At 33.9% G+C, this 11,383-nt stretch overlaps 1 protein-coding gene and 1 long non-coding RNA gene across 2 annotated transcripts; one reads left to right on the top strand and one right to left on the bottom strand.

The window, feature by feature from the left end:
- Positions 1-2,166: 2,166 nt before the first annotated feature.
- LOC7489925 (uncharacterized protein At1g05835) lies at positions 2,167-3,063 on the top strand. Its single transcript, XM_002302857.4, has 2 exons — positions 2,167-2,452; positions 2,570-3,063. The coding sequence occupies exons 1-2, from the start codon at positions 2,377-2,379 to the stop codon at positions 2,875-2,877; spliced, it is 384 nt and encodes a 127-aa protein (XP_002302893.2). The 5' UTR covers positions 2,167-2,376; the 3' UTR covers positions 2,878-3,063.
- Positions 3,064-4,487: 1,424 nt separating this feature from the next.
- On the bottom strand, positions 4,488-8,458 carry LOC7489924 (uncharacterized). Its single transcript, XR_008058607.1, has 4 exons — positions 8,205-8,458; positions 6,114-7,360; positions 4,998-5,713; positions 4,488-4,885 (listed from the first exon to the last, which is right to left on the bottom strand). It is a non-coding gene; the product is annotated as an uncharacterized LOC7489924 (long non-coding RNA).
- Between the last annotated feature and the right edge of the window lie 2,925 nt (positions 8,459-11,383).

Here is an 11,383-nt window from a genome sequence, read left to right as displayed (position 1 = left end):
ACTGGTATCTCATAGCAAAGCATGAAGAATCATAGCGTGAAGAATCAAACTGGTATATAGTAATTTTCTTGAGATGATTTAAATATAAAAAGTAAACTCTTAAAAAATCATTAAGAAAAATTTAGTTGACACATAAAATAATTCAAAACATCCATTAATATTGAAAAACTCTTACAATTATAGCTATTAGATTGATTTAAAGACATACCTAGAAAAGTATCTACGTTATTAAGTCACAAGGTCAACTCGGGTCAATCATTTTTATTAAAACTATGTCATTTCATTTTTGTTTTGAATCTTTAATGTTAATCAATCGAGTTTGAATTAGGTATGGTTAGGTCAATAAGATTTTATTGATTCAATATCTTATGATGTTCAACTAAAATCCTAGCTCAAATCAAGTTCTAAATATGTAAATGAATGGGAGGATGACTTTGATTTTTGTTTTTAATTTCGCTATTTTACTATTTTTAAAAAATAAAATGATGTAAAAGCCTTTATAACCTGTTAGTTTTTTAAGGGTAGTAATGCCATTTAACTATTCAAAAAAGATAATAAACTATTATAACTCCGTTCAATTGTATAATGAGAAATAAATTTTGTTAAAAAGACTATTTTACCCTTGAATATAAGCTTTTTGTTTTTTGGAATAGAGAGCAAAGATGTTTTACACTGTAATAATTCACTTTACAATGAGTCGCATAGTAAATATCTAATGCCTTTCAGTTTTTTTTAATGTTAAAAAGAAAACTCAAGACATTGATTTTAGATCAAGCTTAAAGCGTTAAGAGCAAGGGTGAGTAAAAAAAATGCTTTCTATTCTAATCCCAGCGGCCGCCTCCTTCTCCCTCTCCCTGTTTCTCTCTGTATCCTGTGAAATCTTGTTGCGACACCTAGGAATCTACAAGAACCGAACAACCGATTGTCCTGACCAATATGAATCTGTCGACCGTTTCATCTATCAGATGAACAATAATGGCTATAAAACGACTAATTTTTATTAGAAACATATATAACTTATCTAATTGAAGAATTATGCATAAAATTTGAATATATATCGTATACAAGTTATTTTAAGAGAAAAAACAACTTCAAATCATTAATTATAAATCATACTCATATTTGTACATTAAAATTGTTATATTCTTGCATAAGAGTATAAATTCTCCACTGACTACATTTAAACACCTTTATACATTCTAAGTGTTATTAAGTGACTTATAGATATATAAGCTTCAATTGTAGTATCCACACTTGAGAGAATGTTGCTATATTTCAAACAATTGTAATTCTTCAAAAGTTTAAGTGAAAAATCATTGGCCATTGGTCAGGTACATCACCAAGATAAAAAAATCTTGAAGAGAATATTTTTTCAAGTGATGAAAAAGGTCTTGGTGAGGATTCATCAAGAATATTGTAATCTTGGGATTGGATTGGTAAAAAATATAACACTCAAGACCAGTATGGTGCTTGAGGAGTAGATGTAGATTTGCCGAATCACGTTAAAAACCGAGTTTGTAATTTTTATCTCTACACTCTTTACTTTAAGCAATTTAATTTTATTATTAGTTAGCTATATTTAATTAAATTAAATACAATATTTATTATTACTAGTGGAATACCACCTCAAATCAATTCTCATTATATTTTTACAAAAATTTCTATAACAACAACTGGATATTGAATTTTACCTGCGGCAGTGAAATAATCTAATTATTATACGATAACTCTAGTCACATCGCTAGCTATGAATTTAAAGAAGAAAAAAAAAAGTAAAATTAATCGAGGTACGTGCAAGCTGATGCGAACACTGAGTTAATAAAAAAAATAAAAAAAAAGTCACATCAACATTCTCGTTTTTTACCCCCAGTGAGCTAGGTAGGGTTAGCTAGGCAGAGATCCAGAATGTGAGACTGTTTTTTTCGTACGTGATTCTGCACACATGGCTTGTCTGGATTTTACTCCCAAACATAGCAGAATAGGCATGTGATTGGGATTTGAGAGAAAAAAGGAAGAGGCTCATCAGCTCTAAGAAAAGATATATTTTTGGCAGGCGGGCTTTGAAAATGGTTCTGACTACGGCCATGTGAGAAGTTGTTTGGTAGGGAAGTTAAAGCATAAATGGTCAAGTCCCCACTCAACTGTCAGTGCTTTCTTTTCAATATTTGCCAACTTTTTCACTCGTGAATATTGCATGTGACTCTCTCTCTTTCGATAATGCTTCTCCTCACATCACAGCCACAAGAGACCTTCTTCTAGTTACTTTAAATCCTAGCTAAGCTCTGTCCCTCTTTTTCACTCGCATTGCTGGTCTACATATACTAATCAACAAGCTCTATCGCACAGTCTGTTATCCTCACTAAACGTGCGTACCCCATGAAGATGCAGAAGCAACAAGCTTTCACCTTCCTTCTCCTTACAGTATCTCTCACATTTCCCTCTCTGATCCACAGTACATGATCCTCTCTCTCGTTTTCTCTCTTTCACACACACATTTGCACATAATGCTGATGTTTATTAGAAGCAAATCATTGTTAAATGAGGAGAAAATTGACTTCGAGATTTGCAGGTTTGGGGGCTAAATGTGCAACCAATGCTCCAAGTGTCCAACAGACTCAAGTGGGGAATGGTAATCCTCCAAGATTTATGGTTGAAGTGCAAAACAACTGCCCTATGTGCCCAGTTATCAACATCCACTTGAAATGTGGAAGCTTTCCTCAAGCTCTCGTCAACCCTAGGTTGCTCAAAGTGGTAGCCCCAGATGACTGTGTCGTTAATGGAGGCTTGCCACTCTCACCCCTGCAAAGATTTTCCTTCAATTACTCCCATCAGAAGTATCTCATGCACCCATCTTCTTGGTCCTTCCAGTGCGAGTAAACACATCTACGTGCCTACCATGTATCCTCCTTAGCCTCTAATGCACTAGCTAGTGGACCGTGTATTTCAATAATTTAACCTTTGTTCTTCCCTTTGCATTTTCATTTTGTATTCTCTTCTTAGCACTGTCTCTCCTTCTTGTATCAAATCTCTAATCTGCAGGTATTGCTTTCGTATTATGAGTCACTTGGATGCCTTAAGTAGGATTTGGAAGAATGTTTGTGAAACTCTAATCTTAATTATAATCAAATACATCACACACAAGCGTATAGTAAAAAGCTCCAATAAATTTACTCTTGAAAGATAAATAATCAATAAATTCTATATGTGATGTGTTTTTTTAGTTAATAAATTCAGTTTTCAGGATTTTCATCTAAATAAGCCCATGTCTTATTATATTAATTTATTGTTTAAACACAAAACATTTAGTTTGCCTACAAAGAACTCTTTTTTTTTAATTAAATCAGATGGTTATTTTTTAGTAATTTAATTCAAATTAATATCCTCGAAATTGATTTAATCATTGGAATAGCGAGGAAAGACTACCTGTTGCAGGGAGTATCAGGAGTTGGAAAATGAGCAGGATTATGCGACAGAGATTCCAAGTGATTACACGATGTTTGGACCTCGCCGTATTCTAAATCATTCTCATCAAGTCCCAGCTCCTATTGTTCTTCACAAAGCTTGACTAGAATTTACAATCTGATGCTTCAAAAATTAATTTTGAATAATTCTCTATTAGGGCTGATAATTGTAATGATAGCTTTGATTATGATAGAGATGTCTTTTTATTATTTACATGTTATGATAGCTTTGATTCATCAAGGAAACAACAAGCAGTAAAGATTGATGCATGTTTTAATTAATTGTTTTATAATTTTAAAATTAATAAAAATAATTAACTTGCATCTATTAATTGTCCATTTTGGTTTTTTATGTTATATAATTATTTAATTAGAATTAAAAAAGAAAAACAAATCCATCACCAAACTATTGGGGTAATATCAATTTTACACCTACACTGTTTTCATATCTATTTTGATTTCTCAAATTATGACTTCTTGTTAGAATTACTTAACAAAAACCATTAAATTCTATATAGAATGACATCAGTACAATTCGAATGGAAAAATAAATAGGATGCTTTAAAAACATATGAAAGTTTTCAAAACAATATTATTTAAAAAAAATCTTAAAAAAATCAATTATTCAATAAACTCGGATTTTTAATTAAATTAATGTCTGTTTAGAAGTGTAGTTGCGGTTACTTTTCAAAATGTTTTTCACTTAAAAATATATCAAAATAATATTTTTTTTATTTTTTAAAAATTATTTTTAAATCAGCACATTAAAATAATCTAAAAACACTAAAAAAATATTAATGTAAAATAAAAAAAATTAATCCTTTCTAAAAACGCTTTTAAAACATAAAAACACACCAACATTCTCTTCCTCATTTTTATTTTTTTACAACCCAACTCAACGGAGCCGATTGCAGGTCAATGTCAGTCCATGTTCCATAACAGTGGATTTTTTGTCCTAAAAAAAGGCAGAGGCCAGCTCCAATAAACGAAGAACAAGATAGCACCAATAATAATGAACATTTTTCATGCATGCTTTAATGATCCACGTGTATATATAAACACCATTGCTCAACTGTCAAATGAAGGAAAAGGAGTGAAGATAAGTACTATCCGAGTACGATGTTGGCTAAAAGAAACAAGAAAGGAGAGCAACGCCAAGGGACCCCTCTTGCAAGAATCATGCCACTTGAGCACAAGCTCACACAATTACAACACATAGTCAGGCGAGAAGAAGAGTCAAGTTGTATCACACACACACAGAGCACATTCCATAGATTATTAATCAACTATGCTGATCTCTGACTTGGTAAACCTAATCCACCTTTCCTGCTGCTATTCCTAAGTGAGGCGAGCATTTTATGAGGGTGGCATCCTCCTCGAACAGTGATGATGCTTAGGATCTTCAAACTCCGTAGTCGATATTTCTGGATAAAGTTGAACACACATCAGATAGGCCATTGGACATTTGGATACCACCACATTTGCAATGTAAATGCGAGGAAGAGTGCTGTAAGGAAAAACATGAGAAAAGTTTACCTCCTTCTTATGGGATTCTACCCCTTCTTTAAGTACTATTTTCCAAGCCATGTTGGATAAATGCATGCAGATTTCTATGCTTCATTTTCGATCCCTTTTCTCCACTCTGTTACCCGCATTTACATGTTCTCAATTTTCACAGGTCAAAATGGATGAGTGCCTTCGAAATCCCATCATATTCAATCAGGCTTCTGTGTAGGCTTAAGAGGTGGTGCTTTAAGCTAGACAAAGACAAATGAACCTTAAACCAGTAGATGCATATTGTCAGACTTGTGTAATATAAGGGGACTTGTTCTATCAAAACTCAAATTAAATATAATCTTATAATTGCATTTACTAGAAGACCTAAGCCATGTAAAATATCTCTGTACACTACCTGGGACTAGCTGTAAGCTTTGTGGGTTTCCCCTGTTCACAATGGGAATAAAATATTACGCCAAGTGAATGTCCAGTGAAAAAACAAATTATATTCCACCATTCATCAATAAATCTAATGATTTATTTTTTAATATCTGATTTTCTATATCTTAATTTTGACCATTGCTATTCTTTATTGGTTGTAGCATTTCAGCAAACTGAACTGAGCAGTAGTGTACTTGGCAACAAAAACAATATAGCCCGTCGCACAGGCAAACCACAAGCAGAACTAATGGAGTGAGAGCCTACTAAATGTACAGTTCCAGTCCGTTCATCCTGCACTTTGATGCCTGAAAAGCCTGAAATCAACAACAATTTCAGCGTAAATGGATCAGGATGCAAGAAAACTAAATTCTAACTGCATATATGATTTTTACCAAGCAATCTTCAGCGATAAGTCAAAACAGTGGTAGCATTAATTCTCTGAACTTTAAAAAATTTCAGACCAAAACATGACATGCAAGATCTTCAGCTTTTGGCTTGAGCGCAGCCAGTTCCAAGTGTTGAGGATTAATATGTAAATATCAAGCAAATTACAAACAATGATTCTTTCCATGCAAGCGATTTGATTAGTATTGATTGGTTCCTTCCTGAAATACTGATTTTTCAGTTTATATAGCATTAACACTAAACATGGACCTTGTCATTCAGGCTCAACTAAATTGGTCAAATCAAACATGTAAAGAATGTGATTCTCACCTTAACACGTCTGTAATTTAGAACAACTAGAAGCAGCAACATTACAGCTATAATTTAGCATACCTAAACTAAGGAAATTAACAAAACAAAGAGCCAGAGAAGGAGATCAAACTAGGATATAGGAATAACTAGCATTCGGTTGAAATTCTAGATCCAAACTGATTGATTCAACGCAGTTATTTCAATATGAAGTTTTAAAGGTTCAGATCCTTTTCTATTAAAATCTATAGTAATGTATTCCAGTTTATGCTACAATTAAATATCACTTCATGTCAAGTTAGTATGCCAGTCCCATCAATCTAATCTTAGCATTTCTTGAAAACTTATTGTAAATCTAGGGTGGGTACAAATGGAACTTGATCCCCACAATAAAAGCAGAGACCGTAAGTGTTTCATGGTGATAATATGGACATGTCTAAATAACACAAAGATACACCACAAGTTATCAAATCATATTCTAATATCAACAACCACTTGCATAAGAAAGAAATGTAAAACAGCAAACCAGGGTAGCGAAAATAATTTTAGGCTCACTGTTATATTCAGTCCATCCAATGATCTGATTCTCAAGATCATACAAGACTAGCTTATTTGAAAGTACTAAATCTGCACAAGAAAATTAAAGTATGAGAAAGGAATTAGAAGAATTTTACAAATGATCAAGTTTCTACTGATGGATAATCTCAGCAGTTGTCCCCTTGCACTGAATATTGATCTGTCCTCGCTGTCAAATATGATTCTAAAAACTTCATATAAATATCACCTAAGGCAACTATGATTGATAATACTCAGTCCATCCAAAGGCCTGATTTTCAAGATCATACAAGACTAACTTCTTTAAAAATACTAAATTAGACATAAAAATAAAGTAGAGCAAGGATTAGGAGAACTTTGGAAATGATTAATGTTTTAGCTGGTGAATGATTACAGTCGCAGTCCCTTTCTACTGAATAATGATCCCTCACACTGCCAAATATGATTTCTATTTCATGATAGTTTACAATCATAAGAAAGTGATACCAAACATCCACTTTACATGGTCGACAAGCCTCCGCATCCCTCTTCCTGATAGAGGAGAGTCAAGAATCTATGTATGGTGCTCGTGAGGCTTAAGCATTTCTTATTTTAAGGATTGAAGCAGTCAAAGAAAAAGTACATATTTTGTTTATACCTCCCAAAAGTGTCATGTTCCTACTATCCCTCGATTGTAGGCCACTGTTCTGCCATCCAATGCACCACGTACCTTCCTGTAAAAGTCCAAATTTGTAAATGATCATTTATGCATGTGAAGATTTTGGTAACAAACACAATTCAGAAATTCACCAAGGAATAAATAAAGCACTGTGCTCTGCAAGATATGCATCTGAGAAGAAAGGCAAGGCATCAATGAAGGATTGGCCATCGAAGAATTGACTTTCTAGACTTATTACAATGCTTGATATTACGGAACAATATATTATACACTGGTTGTATTATAATTATACTTATACAAGGCCCTATACTTATACTCCTTTAGTGTGTATTAGGGTATTGTACACGTGACTATGGTATTGTAAACATGATCTAGCAACCCTAAACACACCCACACACATGCGCGCACACATATAATTGTTTAACTGAAGCCACATATCATTATCCGCTAACAATTTTCTTCCCTGTGCTTGTTTGCTTAATTTTAACTATGAGCAACCTCTACAAGACAAAGGGCTTCCCCAAAGAAGTTGTCTAACCAAAGATCTAACAAATTAGGCCTTGGATTAAGCCAAACAATTGACAGGGAAGCTTTGACGTACCCATTCACACACATACAAACAAAATCCAACCAGCCAGTATTTTGCACATTCCAGTCACCTAAAATCACCATTTTCACCTACAAAATCATGTCCACAACATCCAAATATTACTTTTTAAACTTGATTTAATTTTAAATCAAGTCCATTACATATAACGCTGGATGATTCAGATTTGAGGCCTGCAGTCTGCTAAGGTACTATGTGGAGATGAGAAGCTATTCTAAAAGAAAAGGAACAAAAGATGCGCTAGAGAACTGCACAACCAAAGCAGTATGAATTTTTGCAGTGAAATACTTACAAAGGGGAACAGATACTCGTGTGGATAAACGTTCAAGATAACTGAGTTTTCAAAATGGAAAGTGACATTAGGAAATCAATCATCCACGCTGCAAAAACAAGACATGTATAAGCAACTGCATTCTGTGCCTCAATACTGTCCGAACAAAGTATAAAGATACCAGAAAACAATAATCAATTTCCCAGAATCATTATTAAAGAAATTAACAAGCTAAGAAACAAACTCCAGTCCCTTATTAGACATATTATGACTGATAGAATCTGAAACAGAGTAGCGTGTTCAGTATAAAGATCATTAAAGGAAGCTCAAACTGAATGAAATGAAAAGGAATGAATCAAATTTATGCACTTTTACCAGCACACTCTTATACAGTAAGCATTATTTTTCTCAAATTTACCGCCATAACCCATGCAGAAGTAGTCTTAGGATTCGCTTTCCTGTCTTTCTTCAACATTAATCTTCAAGATAATACAAAATTAACAAGCCCCAAAGGCTCGTCAGAGTAGTGACACTTTACAAGACACTCAACACAGAAACAAAGCTAAAAAGAAGAGAGTTAAGAACATAAACACAATTGCTATACCCTCTTCCAATATAAAAGGAAAGCATGTATATGCATGAGATATCTATTACCATTTTTTAATATGATATTTATTAATGAATTAGCCCCCTACTGATGTTTGATGCACATGAAACAAATCAGATGCGGAAGATTTAAAATATCTTATCTGACATCAATACAATTTAAAAGATAACCATAGATTTTTCAAATTTAAATCTGAAGTTAATGTTTTACTACTCTGGTTTGAGAGTGTTTGGATGTTTGGATGTCTAGCCTATATGTATATTTCTAGTTATGAGATGTCAAAACTTGATGCGAAGTTTAGATAATGTGTCTTTTTAGGGTATCAGTAAAGGGTGAAAGGTTTCAAGCTTTACGATCCAAAGGCAAACAAAGTGATGATCACTAGAGATGTGGTTTTTTATGAAAAAGTCATGTTATAGCATACTCAAAAAAAAAAAAAACGAGTGTTAGAAAATTGCAACAATAATGACCATGAGGTGTAGGTGGGAGCTAAATACTCATATTAAGAAAGAAATCATTGAGAATTCAAGGAGTTTTAGTTCAAAAGATCAGTAACATGACAATATAGCTTTAGATATGCCTAGACGCACTATTTGGCCACCCATCAAGTATGGTTTTGAAGATTTGGTCTCTTATGCACTTATTACTAATAGCGAAGATACTACTAGTTTTTAAGAGGCATTACAAGGTCAAGATAAAAGTAAATGGATGGGTACTGTGGAAGAAGAAATGGAGTCTTTGCATAAGAACCAGACATTGGAGTTGGTTGAACTTCCAGAGAAAGAGAGGGCGATAGAATGCAAATGAGTGTATAAAAAGAAAAAAAGCAATATATGAAAAAGAGGGAGAGAAGTTCAAGGCTCTTTTAGTAGCAAAGCATTACTCACATAAGAAAAGGGTTGACTATGATGAGATATTTTCTCATATAGTTAGACATACTTCCATCAAGACAGTGCTAAGCTTGGTGGCATATTTTGATATGCAGTTAGGGCAGATGGATGTCAAAACAGCTTTTCTCCATGGAGATTTAGAGGAGTAAATTTACATGGTACAACCAGAAAAGTTTAGTCAACCTGGATAGGAACACTTGGTCTGTAAATTGAGGAAATCGCTTTATAGACTGAAACAGTCTCCAAGGCAATGGTACAAGTGATTTGACTCTTACCTAATCAGGATTGACTACAAAAGATGTGAGTATAACTATGGTGTTTACATAAAGAGCCTTGATGATGATTCTTTCATTTTCTTGTTGCTTTATGTGGATGATATGTTGATTGTTGCAAAGAGTATGAGTGAGGTCAACAAGTTGAAGATTTTGTTGAGTAGAGAATTTGACATGAAAGATTTGGATGTTGCTAAGAATATTCTTGGAATGGAGATTCGCAGAGATAAAACTACCAAGAGATTACGGTTATCTCAGTGTAACTATGTTAAGAAAGTGTTGGAAAGGTTCAACATGTATAATGCAAAACCAGTGAGTACACCTTTAGCGAATCATTTCAGATTATCTATTGTACAGTGCTCGAAGATAGATGATGACGAGAAAGACATGTCAAAGATCTCTTATGCTAGTGTAGTAAGGTGTTTAATGTATGTTATGGTTTGTATAAGACCAGATTTGGCACACTCAGTCAGTGTAGAGAGCAAGTTTCTATCAAATCCAGGACGACATAATTGGGCAAGTGGATCTTCAAATGCTTGAGAGGTATTATAAATTATGGTAGCATATTTAGTAGATAATAGGGTAATCATTTAGTTGTGGGATATGTAGATGCAGACTATGTAAGGGACTTTGATGATAGGAGATCTACCACAGGTTATGTATTTACTATGGTAGGGAGGCCTATTTGTTGAAAGTCTATGGTTTGGTCTCTAGTTGCACTATCTATTATTGAGTCAGATATATAGCAGTGACTAAGGCTGCCAAGAAAGCCTTGTGGCTTACAGGTTTGATCAAAGAGCTGGGTATTCAGCAAGGTGGAGTTCAATTGCATTGTGATAGTCAGAGTGTCATTTACTTGGCAAAGAACCAAGCACGTGGATGTGAGGTTTCACAGGATCAGGGAATTGGTTTCTTCAGTGAACTGTTGCTTGAAAAAGTTCACTTTTGAGAATGCAACAGACATGTTGACAAAGCATGTTATCATAGATAAATTCAAGCATTGCTTTAAATTAATTAAAGCCTCTGTATGCTAGATAGGAGATGCCCAACCTATTGTTCCATGTGGAGTTTTCCCTATTTTTCTCCTAAGGGGTGGATATCCACCATTGTGAAGATTGTTATAGTTTGTGGCTCATAAACAGATGTTGGAATAGAGCAGAGTGGAACGACAGCATCTGTTTGCCGAAGTAGAGCAAAGTGGAACAACAGCATTTGCCTCTCTGAGATTTATTTCTTGTTTAGCTGTCAGAGACGATTAATAGGTTAGAGGGGTACAGTAAAGGTATATTAGGAAAAATTATTAATACTCCTTGGACGATTAGGATTCCTTGGGCGGCTAGGTTTCTATGGAAGGTTTAGGGTCTACTATAAATACATATCATATAACCCTATTTCGATATAGTGAAAAATAAAAGCTCTTCGCTCTTATGG

Source organism: Populus trichocarpa, chromosome 2 (assembly GCF_000002775.5).
Source record: "Populus trichocarpa isolate Nisqually-1 chromosome 2, P.trichocarpa_v4.1, whole genome shotgun sequence".
Lineage (NCBI taxonomy): Eukaryota > Viridiplantae > Streptophyta > Magnoliopsida > Malpighiales > Salicaceae > Populus > Populus trichocarpa.
Note: the sequence above shows the minus strand (reverse complement) of the source record. Positions and strands in the feature narration are given on the sequence as shown.